Source organism: Kryptolebias marmoratus, linkage group LG10 (assembly GCF_001649575.2).
Source record: "Kryptolebias marmoratus isolate JLee-2015 linkage group LG10, ASM164957v2, whole genome shotgun sequence".
NCBI classification, from domain to species: domain Eukaryota; kingdom Metazoa; phylum Chordata; class Actinopteri; order Cyprinodontiformes; family Rivulidae; genus Kryptolebias; species Kryptolebias marmoratus.
The window spans coordinates 22,693,475-22,704,313 of NC_051439.1; the positions used below are offsets into that span (position 1 = coordinate 22,693,475).

Genomic DNA, 10,839 nt, shown 5'->3' on the forward strand with positions numbered 1-10,839 from the left:
TGTCAAGAAGAGTTGGGATTATTCTAGTAATCAGATGTGTTGATTAACTGATCCGCAGCTGTAGGACCATCTGTAGAAAAGCATAATAATAATATCTTATTTATGAATTAATCCACGCCCTATAAAGCATTAAGCATTTCTAAAACATGCTCACTGTTTAATGTATGGAGGATACTTTGATTTTCTTTAGGTGAATTAACTCATTTTTCGATAGTTGCACAGCTTTTTTATTTTACTTTAGAAGCCAAAATAAAATTTTGTATCTAGAAATGCTTTGAAATGCACATAACTCTCAAATGCTCAATATTTAAAATCTAAATGTAGAATACAGATAAATGTTTCTCTAATGTAACTGCTTATTAAGTGTTTATACATTAGTAACTGCATTATTAACCAATTGTTAGATATTGTAAAGTGGTCAATTTTCATTATATATTCTGTTAGTTTACCTAAAATTATAAATCAAAATTCACAAAATATAACTTTTTTTCATACTGAGATTAAAATATCTTCAGTCTATTTACTCCGTCATACTTTGAAGCAACTGTAAAAAAAAAAAAAATTAAAAAACCCCCCCCGAAAATATCGAACTTTCTTAGTCTTACTTTGAAAGGTTTTTGTCCGGAAGTGAAGCTAGCAGTGCCGCATAAGCTAACGTTTGCAGTCTTATTTTGAAAAGGTCAGTCCGGAAGTGGGGTTGTCGGTGCCGCGTGCGGTTTTCACGCCGGCAGAAGCTCTTTTCGCTCCTCTCCGCTCGGTTTTATTTCTGCTGCTGCGGAGAAACAAGCTAATATGTGGAGCAGCCGGGAACTGGGTCAGCCCGTTCGGAACCAGGTCCAGGCTCGCTGAACGTCCCGGCCCGGCTCGGCTGGACTCGGCTCGGCTCGGCTCGGTCCGTAAACAACATGACGGCACCGGAGGAGGAGGTTCGGGGTCGATCGTCGGACTGAGCTGCAGCCGCCGAGAGGCGCGGCTAGCCCGGCGGCTAACGGCGCGATGTCCGCGGACGGAACCGGAACCATCCGCAGCCGCATCAAGAACCTGCTGCGCTCCCCGTCCATTAAACTGAGGCGCAGCGGAACCGCGCGGAACAAACACGACCTCAGCAAAAAGGTGCGCACGAACGCACGGCACGCGCGCGCACACCGGCAGAATAACGGCAGAACCCGTCCGCGCGTGGAGCCCAGATTTCCTGCTGAAAATGCTCCTTATTCCTGCTTCAACACGAATATTTCTAACAACATGACACACAGACGGCTTTAATGTGTTTTTATTTTATTAATATTAATAATAGGTGCTGTTATCAGGATAAAACTAACAGTCAGAGGTTTTATTTTTATTACTTTTACTGTTGGACATCAGGTAAATGTCCCCAGGAATGTTTTACCTTTTACAAACTATAAAAATAAACAATACAACATATTTATTTAAGGGTGTTAAAGCACCTGTTATTGTGTTTTATCACAATATCGGTTCACATGTAGTTCTGAAAAGACAAAAAATATAAAATAATCAAAATATTCACCCGAGTGAAATTAAGCAGTTTAGATTAAAAGGGTCTCCATTGGAAACAATGGAACCCAGAACCGTTTGGAGCTCTAAACCCGGTCCTGTTGGAGCTTTAAACCCGGTCCTGTTGGAGCTCTAAACCCAGTCCTGTTGGAGCTCTAAACCCGGTCCTGTTTATACCTCTAAACCCGATCCTGTTAGGAGCTCTAAACCCGGTCCTGTTGGAGCTCTAAACCCGGTCCTGTTTAGACCTCTAAACCCAATCCTGTTAGGAGCTCTAAACTTTGGTGTTTTTGTCTCTTGTCTCCTGGTGTGTCTCACTGCCTTAGGACACCCAAACTCTCATTAACATCCATTCTATCCGGACTCATTAGAACCTGAAGGCTCCTTTGAACTCGTCCCTAACCTGAAACCTCCCTGTGAGCGTCTGATCCAGGAAGTCTCTGGGTTCTGGTCCCGTCAGGCTGGTGCTTCCAGTCGGTTTTATCCTGCGGGGATCCTGTCCGGCTTCATTCAGTCACTCTTCATCGCTTCCATAAAACTTGGGTTCGGACTCACCGGACCGGTTCGACCCGTGCCGCGGGAGCAAATATCTGTTCAAACATGGCTGCCTCCTCACGGGTTGTCAGAGATTACACCCGATGTTTTCACTCACAGGACAAAACTAACGAGGTGTTCCTCTGGTCGGAGTACTTCCTGTCTGATAGGATCCGGGGCGTCCTAATTTACGCCCCGGGGTCCGTTGGAGGATGAATTTGACGGTTCGGTGAGTCACAGCAGCGAATGGCGATGGCGTCCTCGTTCATCGGGTCACTCAGACACGAGGATTTGTCCTGAAGAGGACGGAGAAATCTCAGGAAGCAGCCGACGTAGGAAGGAGTCGTTGGATGTGCGTTTTAGAGTCAGCCCGATTCAAGATGGCCACCGTAGCCAACTATCTTCTGTGGCAGATGATATGCATTTCTTCAGTAAACGTTTCCTGCATTGATGGATCCTTTCCAGAGGCACTAATGCACCCCCATACCATCAGAGAGGCAGGCTGACCTCAGAACAGTCTCACATCTGTTCACATCTGGCTTCTTCTTTGCCTGATAGAGCTTTAAGCAGCACGGTTTACAGAACAGAACCAGAACCCGCCTTGACCTTTGACCTCAGAGCTTGGTGAACCTCTGCCCATCTTCAGCCTCTAAAAGCTCGTCTGATCTCTGAGAATTAACTGAATTAGTTAGAAAAGCTCCTCCAGATGTTTCTGACTCTGCAGTCTCTTGTTGACAGATGTTTTGCTGCCATCAAACTTATTTATTTACTCTTTAAAGGTACAGCTTCTTCCTTTAAACATCTGGTACGTTCTCCGTGTTCCACTCTAAATAAAACCCGGGTTTATCAGTTGATTCTGTTTTTCTCCACACCTTTGTGGAGCTTCTGTAAAGCTAACGAGCTCTGTGATTTTTCCCCGTCCAGGTGATGTTGGAGAAGGTCATCGGCATCACATCTCCAGGGAACCGAGCGCTGGCCTGCGACCCGAGAACCGGACTGCTGGTGTACCCTGCAGGGTGAGCGGCACGCCTGATGGTTCGCCATCATGGCCACCAGCATAGTAGAAGTTAGCTCGATATCTGTCCAAACGGCACGACGTCCTGTATTTCCTGGTGATTTAAATGGTTTAAGTCCTCAGAGGAACATCCTGTGGGATCTGCTTTAACCTGATAATCCCATCATGTGTTCAGCCTCCAGCACAACAACAGCCTCTCGTTCTGAGTCGACTTCCAGCCAAGTTGGCTTCAAACATGAGAACCCTGAAGGAAAATGGTTCCGTTCTTCAGGTTCAGCTGAAGAAGCAACAATCTTACTTTAGGAATAAGCTGCTGTGGTTTAATTCAGTCACACTGAGCTACAGCCGACATTTTATCAGGTCCAGCTTGTTGGTACCGGGTTGGACACACTTTTACCTCCAGAACTGCTGATTCAGCAAAGTGTTGGAAACGTTCCCGGATGTTCTGGACGGAGATCGGAGCAGGAAGTGTCTGATACCTGCAGCCTCAGCTTCCTGTTCCGAGCCGAACAAAGGTTGGATCAGACTTCATTCCACCGATAAACACTGCAGACAAACATCTCTGCGACTAATCAAACCTTCCAACCATCCTCGCCTGACCTGTTCCTCCAGAAGTTTCTGCTCAAGTTTTTGTTTTTGTTTGTTTTAAATGGATAAAAGTCACAGAACTGCATTTTTTCCTCCCGTCTCACTTCCTGTTTGAGCCACAAATTTCAAACACTTGTCCTGAGGTCAGGATTGGACCGCAGACAAGATGGCCGCCACAGCTAACCGGCTCAGTCACTCTGAGAATCATCCACAGCTTCACGTTAAGCTCTAACAGATCATCTGTCACGCAGGGCGGCAGATGTTTTACTCCGGGAGCCAGAAAGTCGCGCTCATCCGTGATCTCACAGGTCAAAGGTTACGGAGGTTGTGGCCTCCTCACACCTTCAGACATTCCTGGCTTCTGGAAGGCTTTTATCCCAGAGGAATGATGGGAATGTTGCGGAAGAGGGCCAGCTTCCATTTTTTTTTTTTTTTTTTTAAATTTCCTCCCACCAATCAGCAGGCGCTCGGCCTCTGAAGTGAAGTGGGTCAATGGAATGATGCGGGGGAGGAGGGGTGAATGTAGGTCAGAGACGTTACAGACAGACAGTGACTCAGTGTTTCTCCTCCTGACGTTTGCTCAGATACTGAGGCAGAACCTGCTGTGGTTGTAGCTGAAAGTCATCCCTAACACGGACTCTGAGCCTCTGGGCGATAGGCATTCAGCCGCTGCTTGCCGGGAGGGTTCTGACCCGTCTGAAGTCCGATTCGAATCCTTCAGAGCTTCAGCGTTCGCCTGAGAACGAAGCGGAACGAACAGATTTCTGAGCCTGAGTCGATGCTCGGTGTCTTCCTCCTCCTCCTCCTCCTCCTCCTCCTCCTCCTGCTCCTCCTGCTGCACCTCTGCTGCAATGCAGATGTTCAGGAGCACAAACTGCTGAGGAGGTCCTATTTCCTGAGTGACTAAAGAGACATTTCAGGCATTCTGAGGTGGGGTTCTGTGGGCAGGTTGTAGACGGTGCTCTGAGCAGCCTCACAGAGACAACAGATTAATTTATATTTCAGTACTAACTCTACTTTTTACAATTAATAAACCCTCTGATTACAAATTTAATCCAAACTTTATGTTTAAACACATTTTTCTGTAAAACAGCTGATCCAATTCAAGATGGCCACCACTGCTAGTCGGCCTTAGCAAACACAGAACGGCGACAGCTCAATGACTTTTACAGATGTTGAGACAGAATCTGGTGTGGTAGGAGCTGAGAGTCATCATTAAGATATTAGTTTAAAATTAAAAGCTATGAATTTAAGTTTTAATCCTCCTGTCTTGCTGTCGGTTTAATTCTTCGTTTGGTTCTTGCTGTTTCTTCTTCATGGTTTTGCGGTCCGACCGTCTGATTCCCCGTCTCTCCAGGTGTGTGGTCGTCCTGCTGAATCCCCGTAAGAACAAACAGCATCACATCTTCAACAGCTCCAGGTAAGACCGAGGAGCCGCTCGTCTCCAGAGACACTTTCAGACCGTTTGACGTGACCTGAACGGTTCTCAGCGGTTCCTCTGTTCTCAGGAAGGCCATCACCACCGTGGCGTTTTCTCCCGATGGGAAACACGTCGTGACGGGAGAGGTCAGTCTTCCTGCGAACATCAGCGTTTAAAGAAGCACAACTGGGTTTTAACCTGATAAAATCAAGGATAAGATGATAAAAATCAAAGCTAAAAGCAGCTAAAAAAGGCTAAAATTAACAGACTAGAAGCAAAAATCAGAAACCAGCAGATCTGAGCTAAAACAAGGACAACAGCAGGAAAAGCTAAAACCAGCCGAATGGTAGCTAAAACAGGAGCTGAACGCTAAAATGACAAAGCAGTCGCTAAAAGCTAAAATGCACAAAACATTAACTAAAAGCCTAAATTAGCAGAACAGTAGCTAAAAGCTTAAATTAGCAGTTTAGCAGCAAAGAACTAATATGTTCAAAACAAAAATCTAAATTAACAGAACAGTAGCTGAAAGATAAAATTAGCAGAACAGTAGCTACAAGACAGAATTTGCAGATTTGTCGCTAAAAGCTTTAACCAGCAGAACGGTAGCTAAAACCTAAAATAAACTAAACAGTAGCTTAAAGCTAAAATAACAAAACAGTCACTGAAAGCTAAAATAAGCTAAACAATAACAAACAATTTAAAAAATGCAGATTAATAACAAAAAGCTGAAACAAGTAGGATGGTAGCTAAAAGCTACTAATAATAACTGTATTTAAAAAAAGCTAAAATTACCAGAACAGTATCAAAATTCAGAAACCAGCAGAAAAGTAGCTAAAACCAACGAAACAGTAGCTGAAAGCTAAAATCAGCTAAGAGATAAAAATTACAGATTAGTAGCAAAAAGCCTAAACCAGCAGAACAGTGGCTAAAAGCTAACAGTAACAGAAGAAGACTCTGAAGTAGATTTTAACAGAAAGAGCTGAAGACATTTTTATTAAAAGTTAAAATATTAAACATCAAAGCAGACTTCCTGATGGAGCGGCTGGCTGTAAAGAAATAAACGATTAAAGTTTGCAGAAACAGGAAACAGTCGTCTGTCTTCATGCTTCTCGTCCTCTCGTGTCCTCCTCAGAGTGGACACATGCCGGCGGTCCGAGTCTGGGACGTGTCGGAGCGTCTTCAGGTCTCGGAGCTGCAGGAGCACAAATATGGCGTCTCCTGCGTGGCGTTTTCCCCAAACGGCAAATATATCGTCAGCGTGGGCTACCAGCATGACATGATGGTCAACGTGTGGAACTGGAAGGTAGCTCAGCCGCCGAGGGGGAGGAGTCAAGACGTTTACGATGTGTAGGGGTGTGGCGGTTCTCGGTCCCATCGTCCCTTTAAGGCGGGCGTTCTGAACGATGTTCTCTGTTTACTGGCTGACTCCGCCTCCTAAACGTAAACATGTTGTTGTTGTTGTTTGTTGACAGAAAAACGTGGTGGTGGCAGCCAATAAGGTGTCCAGTAAAGTGACCGCCGTCTCCTTCTCGGACGACAGCTCGTACTTCGTTACCGCGGGGAACCGGCACGTGAAGTTCTGGTACCTGGACCACACCAAGACCTCCAAGGTTGCCATGGCGACGTGTTGATCAGCTGTTCGTGGGCCGGAGCTGTGCCGTTATCCATGTTTTCCTCTTTTCTTTTGTCAGGTGAACGCCACCGTTCCCCTGCTGGGGCGTTCGGGGCTGCTCGGAGAACTCAGAAACAACTTCTTCAGTGACGTGGCGTGTGGGCGGGGCCGGCAGTCTGCCTCCACCTTCTGCATCACCTCGTCCGGTCTGCTGTGTGAGTTTAACGACCGGAGACTCCTGGACAAGTGGGTGGAGCTACGGGTGAGTCAGGCCTCCATGTTTCAGGCGTGACTAACCCTAACCCTGTCGTGACGCGTCAGCAGCTCTGAACTTCCTCTGTTTTCTCCTCTGCTTCCTGTTCAGAGAATCGACTGTCTCTCTGTAAGTTCTGGACTCGGGTTCCTCGGGTTCCTCGGACCGCCTCATTTCTCATTAAACATTTTTTACTTCATCAAATTCAGTTTCACACAAACTCATCCCAGCTGCCAGCAGGAGCAACATCACTTCCTTCTTTTAAAAAGGGCCACACCCCTTTTTGGGTGAAAACAAAAAGGGGTGTGGCCTGTAAAACTGCTGCTGACAACCTGGAAACAAGAAGAGGTTCTGTGTTGTGTTTAGTACAGGAGAATTAAAAACAAATAAATTTTGGTTTGTATTTTTGTTTCCCTGAACAGAGAGCAGCAAGAAAAGAGAAGATTTATGGCTTAAAAGTAATGGTAGCGAAAAGTAGCAAAACACTAGCTAAAAGCTAAATATAGTAGAAGGCTTGCTAAAAACGAAATGTTGCTAAACAGTAACTAGAAGCTAAAAGTTGCAACTAAAAGCTTAAATTAGCAAAATGCTAGTTGAAATCAGCAAAAGGTTAGCTAAAAGTAGCAAAATGCTAGGTAAGAACTAAAGTCACAAAGGGCTAGCTAAGATAAAAAAGGAAAGCTTAAGGCTAGCAGAACAGCAGCTAAAACAGCGAATAAACACGACACATTGGGCCACTGGGGGGCGCCATTCAGCCCGTCTGATGAGCGTCGGTGCGTATTTATGGAAGTTTTCTGATATGAAGCTGTGAGGATGTTTACCCCAGAAGTGGGCGGGGCATCGTACGGTGGGCGGGCGGCTTGTTTCAGCTGTTTTAGCTGCTGGTTCCAGATGGTTCTGTTTACCACCATGATGATGTTTCTTACAGCTGAAGAATAAAAGTCTCTTCATGTTTTTTTGTTATTTTCTTTGTTTTATGTGCTGCAGCTGTTTTTAATGGCCTCAGCATGTCACCCTCACAGCATGCTGTTTCATTCATAACTGACGAGTCTCACCTGTGATCTGACCCGAGTGCAGAATCTGTCCTGCCGTGTCATTTACTGAACCTCCGCCCTCGTCTCTCTGTCCCCAGACGTCCCAGGCCACCTGTCTGTCCGTCACCGATGAGTTCATCTTCTGCGGCTGCTCCGACGGGACGGTTCGAGCCTTCAGCCCCGTCAACCTGCACTTCCTTTGCACTCTGCCCCGCCCACACTGCCTGGGCGCCGACATCGCCAGCATGGTTACCGCCAGGTTAGCTCACACGCCTGCAGGTCCGAAGCTCGGCCCGTTAGAAACCGGTTCACGCTCCGTTTCTGCTCCTCCAGTCAGCTGTTCTCCTGCAGAGGAGAGGCTCGGTACCCGGACGCCGTGGCGGTGACCTATGACCCCACCAACCACTGGCTGTCCTGCGTCTACAACGACCACAGTCTCTACGTCTGGGACGTCCAGGAGCTCTGCAGGGCGGGGAAACTCTACTCGGCCCTCTACCACTCCTCGTGTGTGTGGGGCCTCGAGGTCGGTGTTTGACTCGGCTGGTCTGTTTTTAACGAGGTTTAAGGACAATAAAATGAATCGTTTTGTTTTTAAAACTGTAAGCAGGTTGCAAACGTATTTACCAACCTCCTCTCTTTGGCTCTCCTGCAGGTGTACACGGAGGGAGGAGGAAGAGGAGGAAGCGAGGCGCACATTCCTTCTGGATCCTTCCTCTCCTGCTCCTCAGATAACACCATCCGACTGTGGAACATCGACCGGCACAACGTTCTCCACAGGAACATCCTGAGTAACGTACGACTGAGCAGCACCTTCACCTCCTACTGGTGCGGCTGCGTGACTCTGACCTCTGACCTCTGACCCCTCAGGACCTGCAGAAAGTTATTTATGTGGACGACAACACCTTGAGCCTCCTGGACACGGACACCATCGCTGTCGCCAACAGCAACACGGAGAAGGTGGGGTCCCAGGGGTCGGAGGGCCAGCAGCCGGACCAGAGCAGGACGGGCATCAGAACCCTGAGAGTGAGTCCAGATGGACAACACCTGGCCTCCGGAGATCGGCTGGGGGTCCTCAGGTAAGGCCGTCACACTTCGGATGTCCACGCTGGTTTGATGCGTTTGTGACGTTTTTCTTTTTTTAGGATTCATGATCTGAGCAGCATGGAGGAGATCCTGAACGTTCAGGCTCACGACTCCGAGATCCTCTGCCTGGAGTTCTCCAAACCAGATACAGGTGGGAGTCCTTTGTTTCAAACTTTAACATGCGAGGAGACGGGCGTTCCTTCAGGAGAGGCTGTTTTCATTCTGAAACATGAAAAAATAAATAAAAATCAGTCCCCTCGGTGCAGTGTGGCGTTAAAACCTGGAGCTTTAACAGAAGGATGGTCAGTCAGCAGTTCATCAGCAGGAGTGATGTCACTTCCTGTCAGTCAGCTCCGTGACCAAGTCTAACCGAGTCAGGCTGAAACTAAAACCAGACAAACACAGACTTACTGCCTGTTTAACATGGCCAGATCAAGCTCTGACCTTCAAAATAAAAGCCTTAAACTGATCTTTTGTTCGTTGAGCTGAATTCCAGGAAACTGTCTGATCCTGACAGGATGTGACATTCAGCTGAACAAATCTTTCTAAAAGTCACGTTGAAAAGCATCAAAGCAGCCGGAATCTGGACTTCCTGTTACAAGAATCTGATCCGATAAAATGGCCGACGTGCAGAGGTGAAGCAGCGGTTGTCCTTTGTCCTTCTCAGGTCTCCAGTTATTAGCCACGGCCAGTCGGGACCGCCTGATCCACGTCCTGGACGCGGGCCGGGACTACAGCCTGGTTCAGACTCTCGACGAGCACTCGTCCTCCATCACCGCCGTCAGATTCGCCGGTCAGTTGACCTCTAACCCCTGCGTGCCAACGCCTCGCTGCTGCCTTTAACCTCTGTTCTTATTTTCATCTGTCAGCCAATGAGGGGAAGGTACGGATGATCAGCTGCGGCGCCGATAAGAGCGTCTACTTCCGCACGGCTCAGCAGGTAAAATCAGCCATTTTCACCTGAGGTGGAGGACAGGTACTTCCTGTTTGGGAGGAGTCAGTAAAACAGCCTAACTGTGTCTCTGTGTGTTTTTCCTCAGATGGGGGAGGGTCTGGAGTTCACCCGGACGCATCACGTCGTCAGGAAGACGACTTTGTACGACATGGACGTGGAGCCAACCAGGAAGTACGCAGCTGTCGGCTGTCAGGACCGGAAAATCAGGTAAATCCTAAACTTCTTATGATTATTATTCCTTCATGTCGACGTCTGAGTGAAAGAAACCCGTCTGTCCTGCAGGATCTTTAACATCAGTAACGGGAAACAGAAGAAGGTCTATAAAGGCTCTCAGGGCGGGGACGGGACCGTTATCAAGGTGACCGGTTTGACGTTGCCATGGTGACGGTTTTATTGAACGGAACAGGTGGGGACTGACTCCTCCTCTTCCTCCTCCTCCTCCTCCAGGTGCAGATCGACCCGTCGGGACTTTACGTGGCCACGTCCTGCTCGGACAAGAACGTCTCCATATTTGACTTCTTTTCAGGAGAGTGTGTGGCCACCATGTTTGGACACTCAGGTCTGTGGGAGTCCTCTGCGTGTCTGCGTGTCTTCATGTCTGCGTGTCTGCGTGTCTTCGTGTCTGCGTGTCTTCATGTCTGCGTGTCTTTGTGTTTGCGTGTCTTCATGTCTGCGTGTCTTTGTGTCTGCGTGTCTTTGTGTCTGCGTGTCTTTGTGTCTGCGTGTCTTTGTGTCTGCGTGTCTTCATGTCTGCGTGTCTTCATGTCTGCGTGTCTGCGTGTCTTCCTGTCTGCGTGTCTTCATGTCTGCGTGTCTTCATGTCTGCGTGTCTT

The 10,839-nt window shown here is 47.6% G+C and overlaps 1 protein-coding gene across 6 annotated transcripts in view; it reads left to right on the plus strand.

Moving 5' to 3' along the window:
- The first annotated feature begins 672 nt into the window (after window positions 1-672).
- The window catches only part of mapkbp1 (mitogen-activated protein kinase binding protein 1), a 32,156-nt gene continuing 21,989 nt past the window's right edge, over window positions 673-10,839 (plus strand). For 3 of the 6 annotated variants that reach the window (XM_017437675.3, XM_025010961.2, XM_017437678.3), the window contains exons 1-18: window positions 674-1,113; window positions 2,971-3,062; window positions 5,007-5,069; window positions 5,158-5,215; window positions 6,202-6,372; window positions 6,542-6,679; window positions 6,761-6,943; window positions 7,046-7,063; window positions 8,067-8,227; window positions 8,302-8,491; window positions 8,621-8,761; window positions 8,836-9,044; window positions 9,111-9,202; window positions 9,719-9,844; window positions 9,921-9,991; window positions 10,092-10,213; window positions 10,289-10,364; window positions 10,454-10,565. In XM_017437675.3, coding sequence (XP_017293164.1) covers window positions 997-1,113; window positions 2,971-3,062; window positions 5,007-5,069; window positions 5,158-5,215; window positions 6,202-6,372; window positions 6,542-6,679; window positions 6,761-6,943; window positions 7,046-7,063; window positions 8,067-8,227; window positions 8,302-8,491; window positions 8,621-8,761; window positions 8,836-9,044; window positions 9,111-9,202; window positions 9,719-9,844; window positions 9,921-9,991; window positions 10,092-10,213; window positions 10,289-10,364; window positions 10,454-10,565 — 2,140 coding nt within the window. In that variant the 5' untranslated portion in view covers window positions 674-996. Of the gene's footprint in view, window positions 1,114-2,970; window positions 3,063-5,006; window positions 5,070-5,157; window positions 5,216-6,201; window positions 6,373-6,541; window positions 6,680-6,760; window positions 6,944-7,045; window positions 7,064-8,066; window positions 8,228-8,301; window positions 8,492-8,620; window positions 8,762-8,835; window positions 9,045-9,110; window positions 9,203-9,718; window positions 9,845-9,920; window positions 9,992-10,091; window positions 10,214-10,288; window positions 10,365-10,453; window positions 10,566-10,839 lie in introns of all 6 variants that reach the window. The other 3 variants (XR_003040325.2, XM_017437676.3, XM_017437677.3) reach the window with 3 other exon arrangements.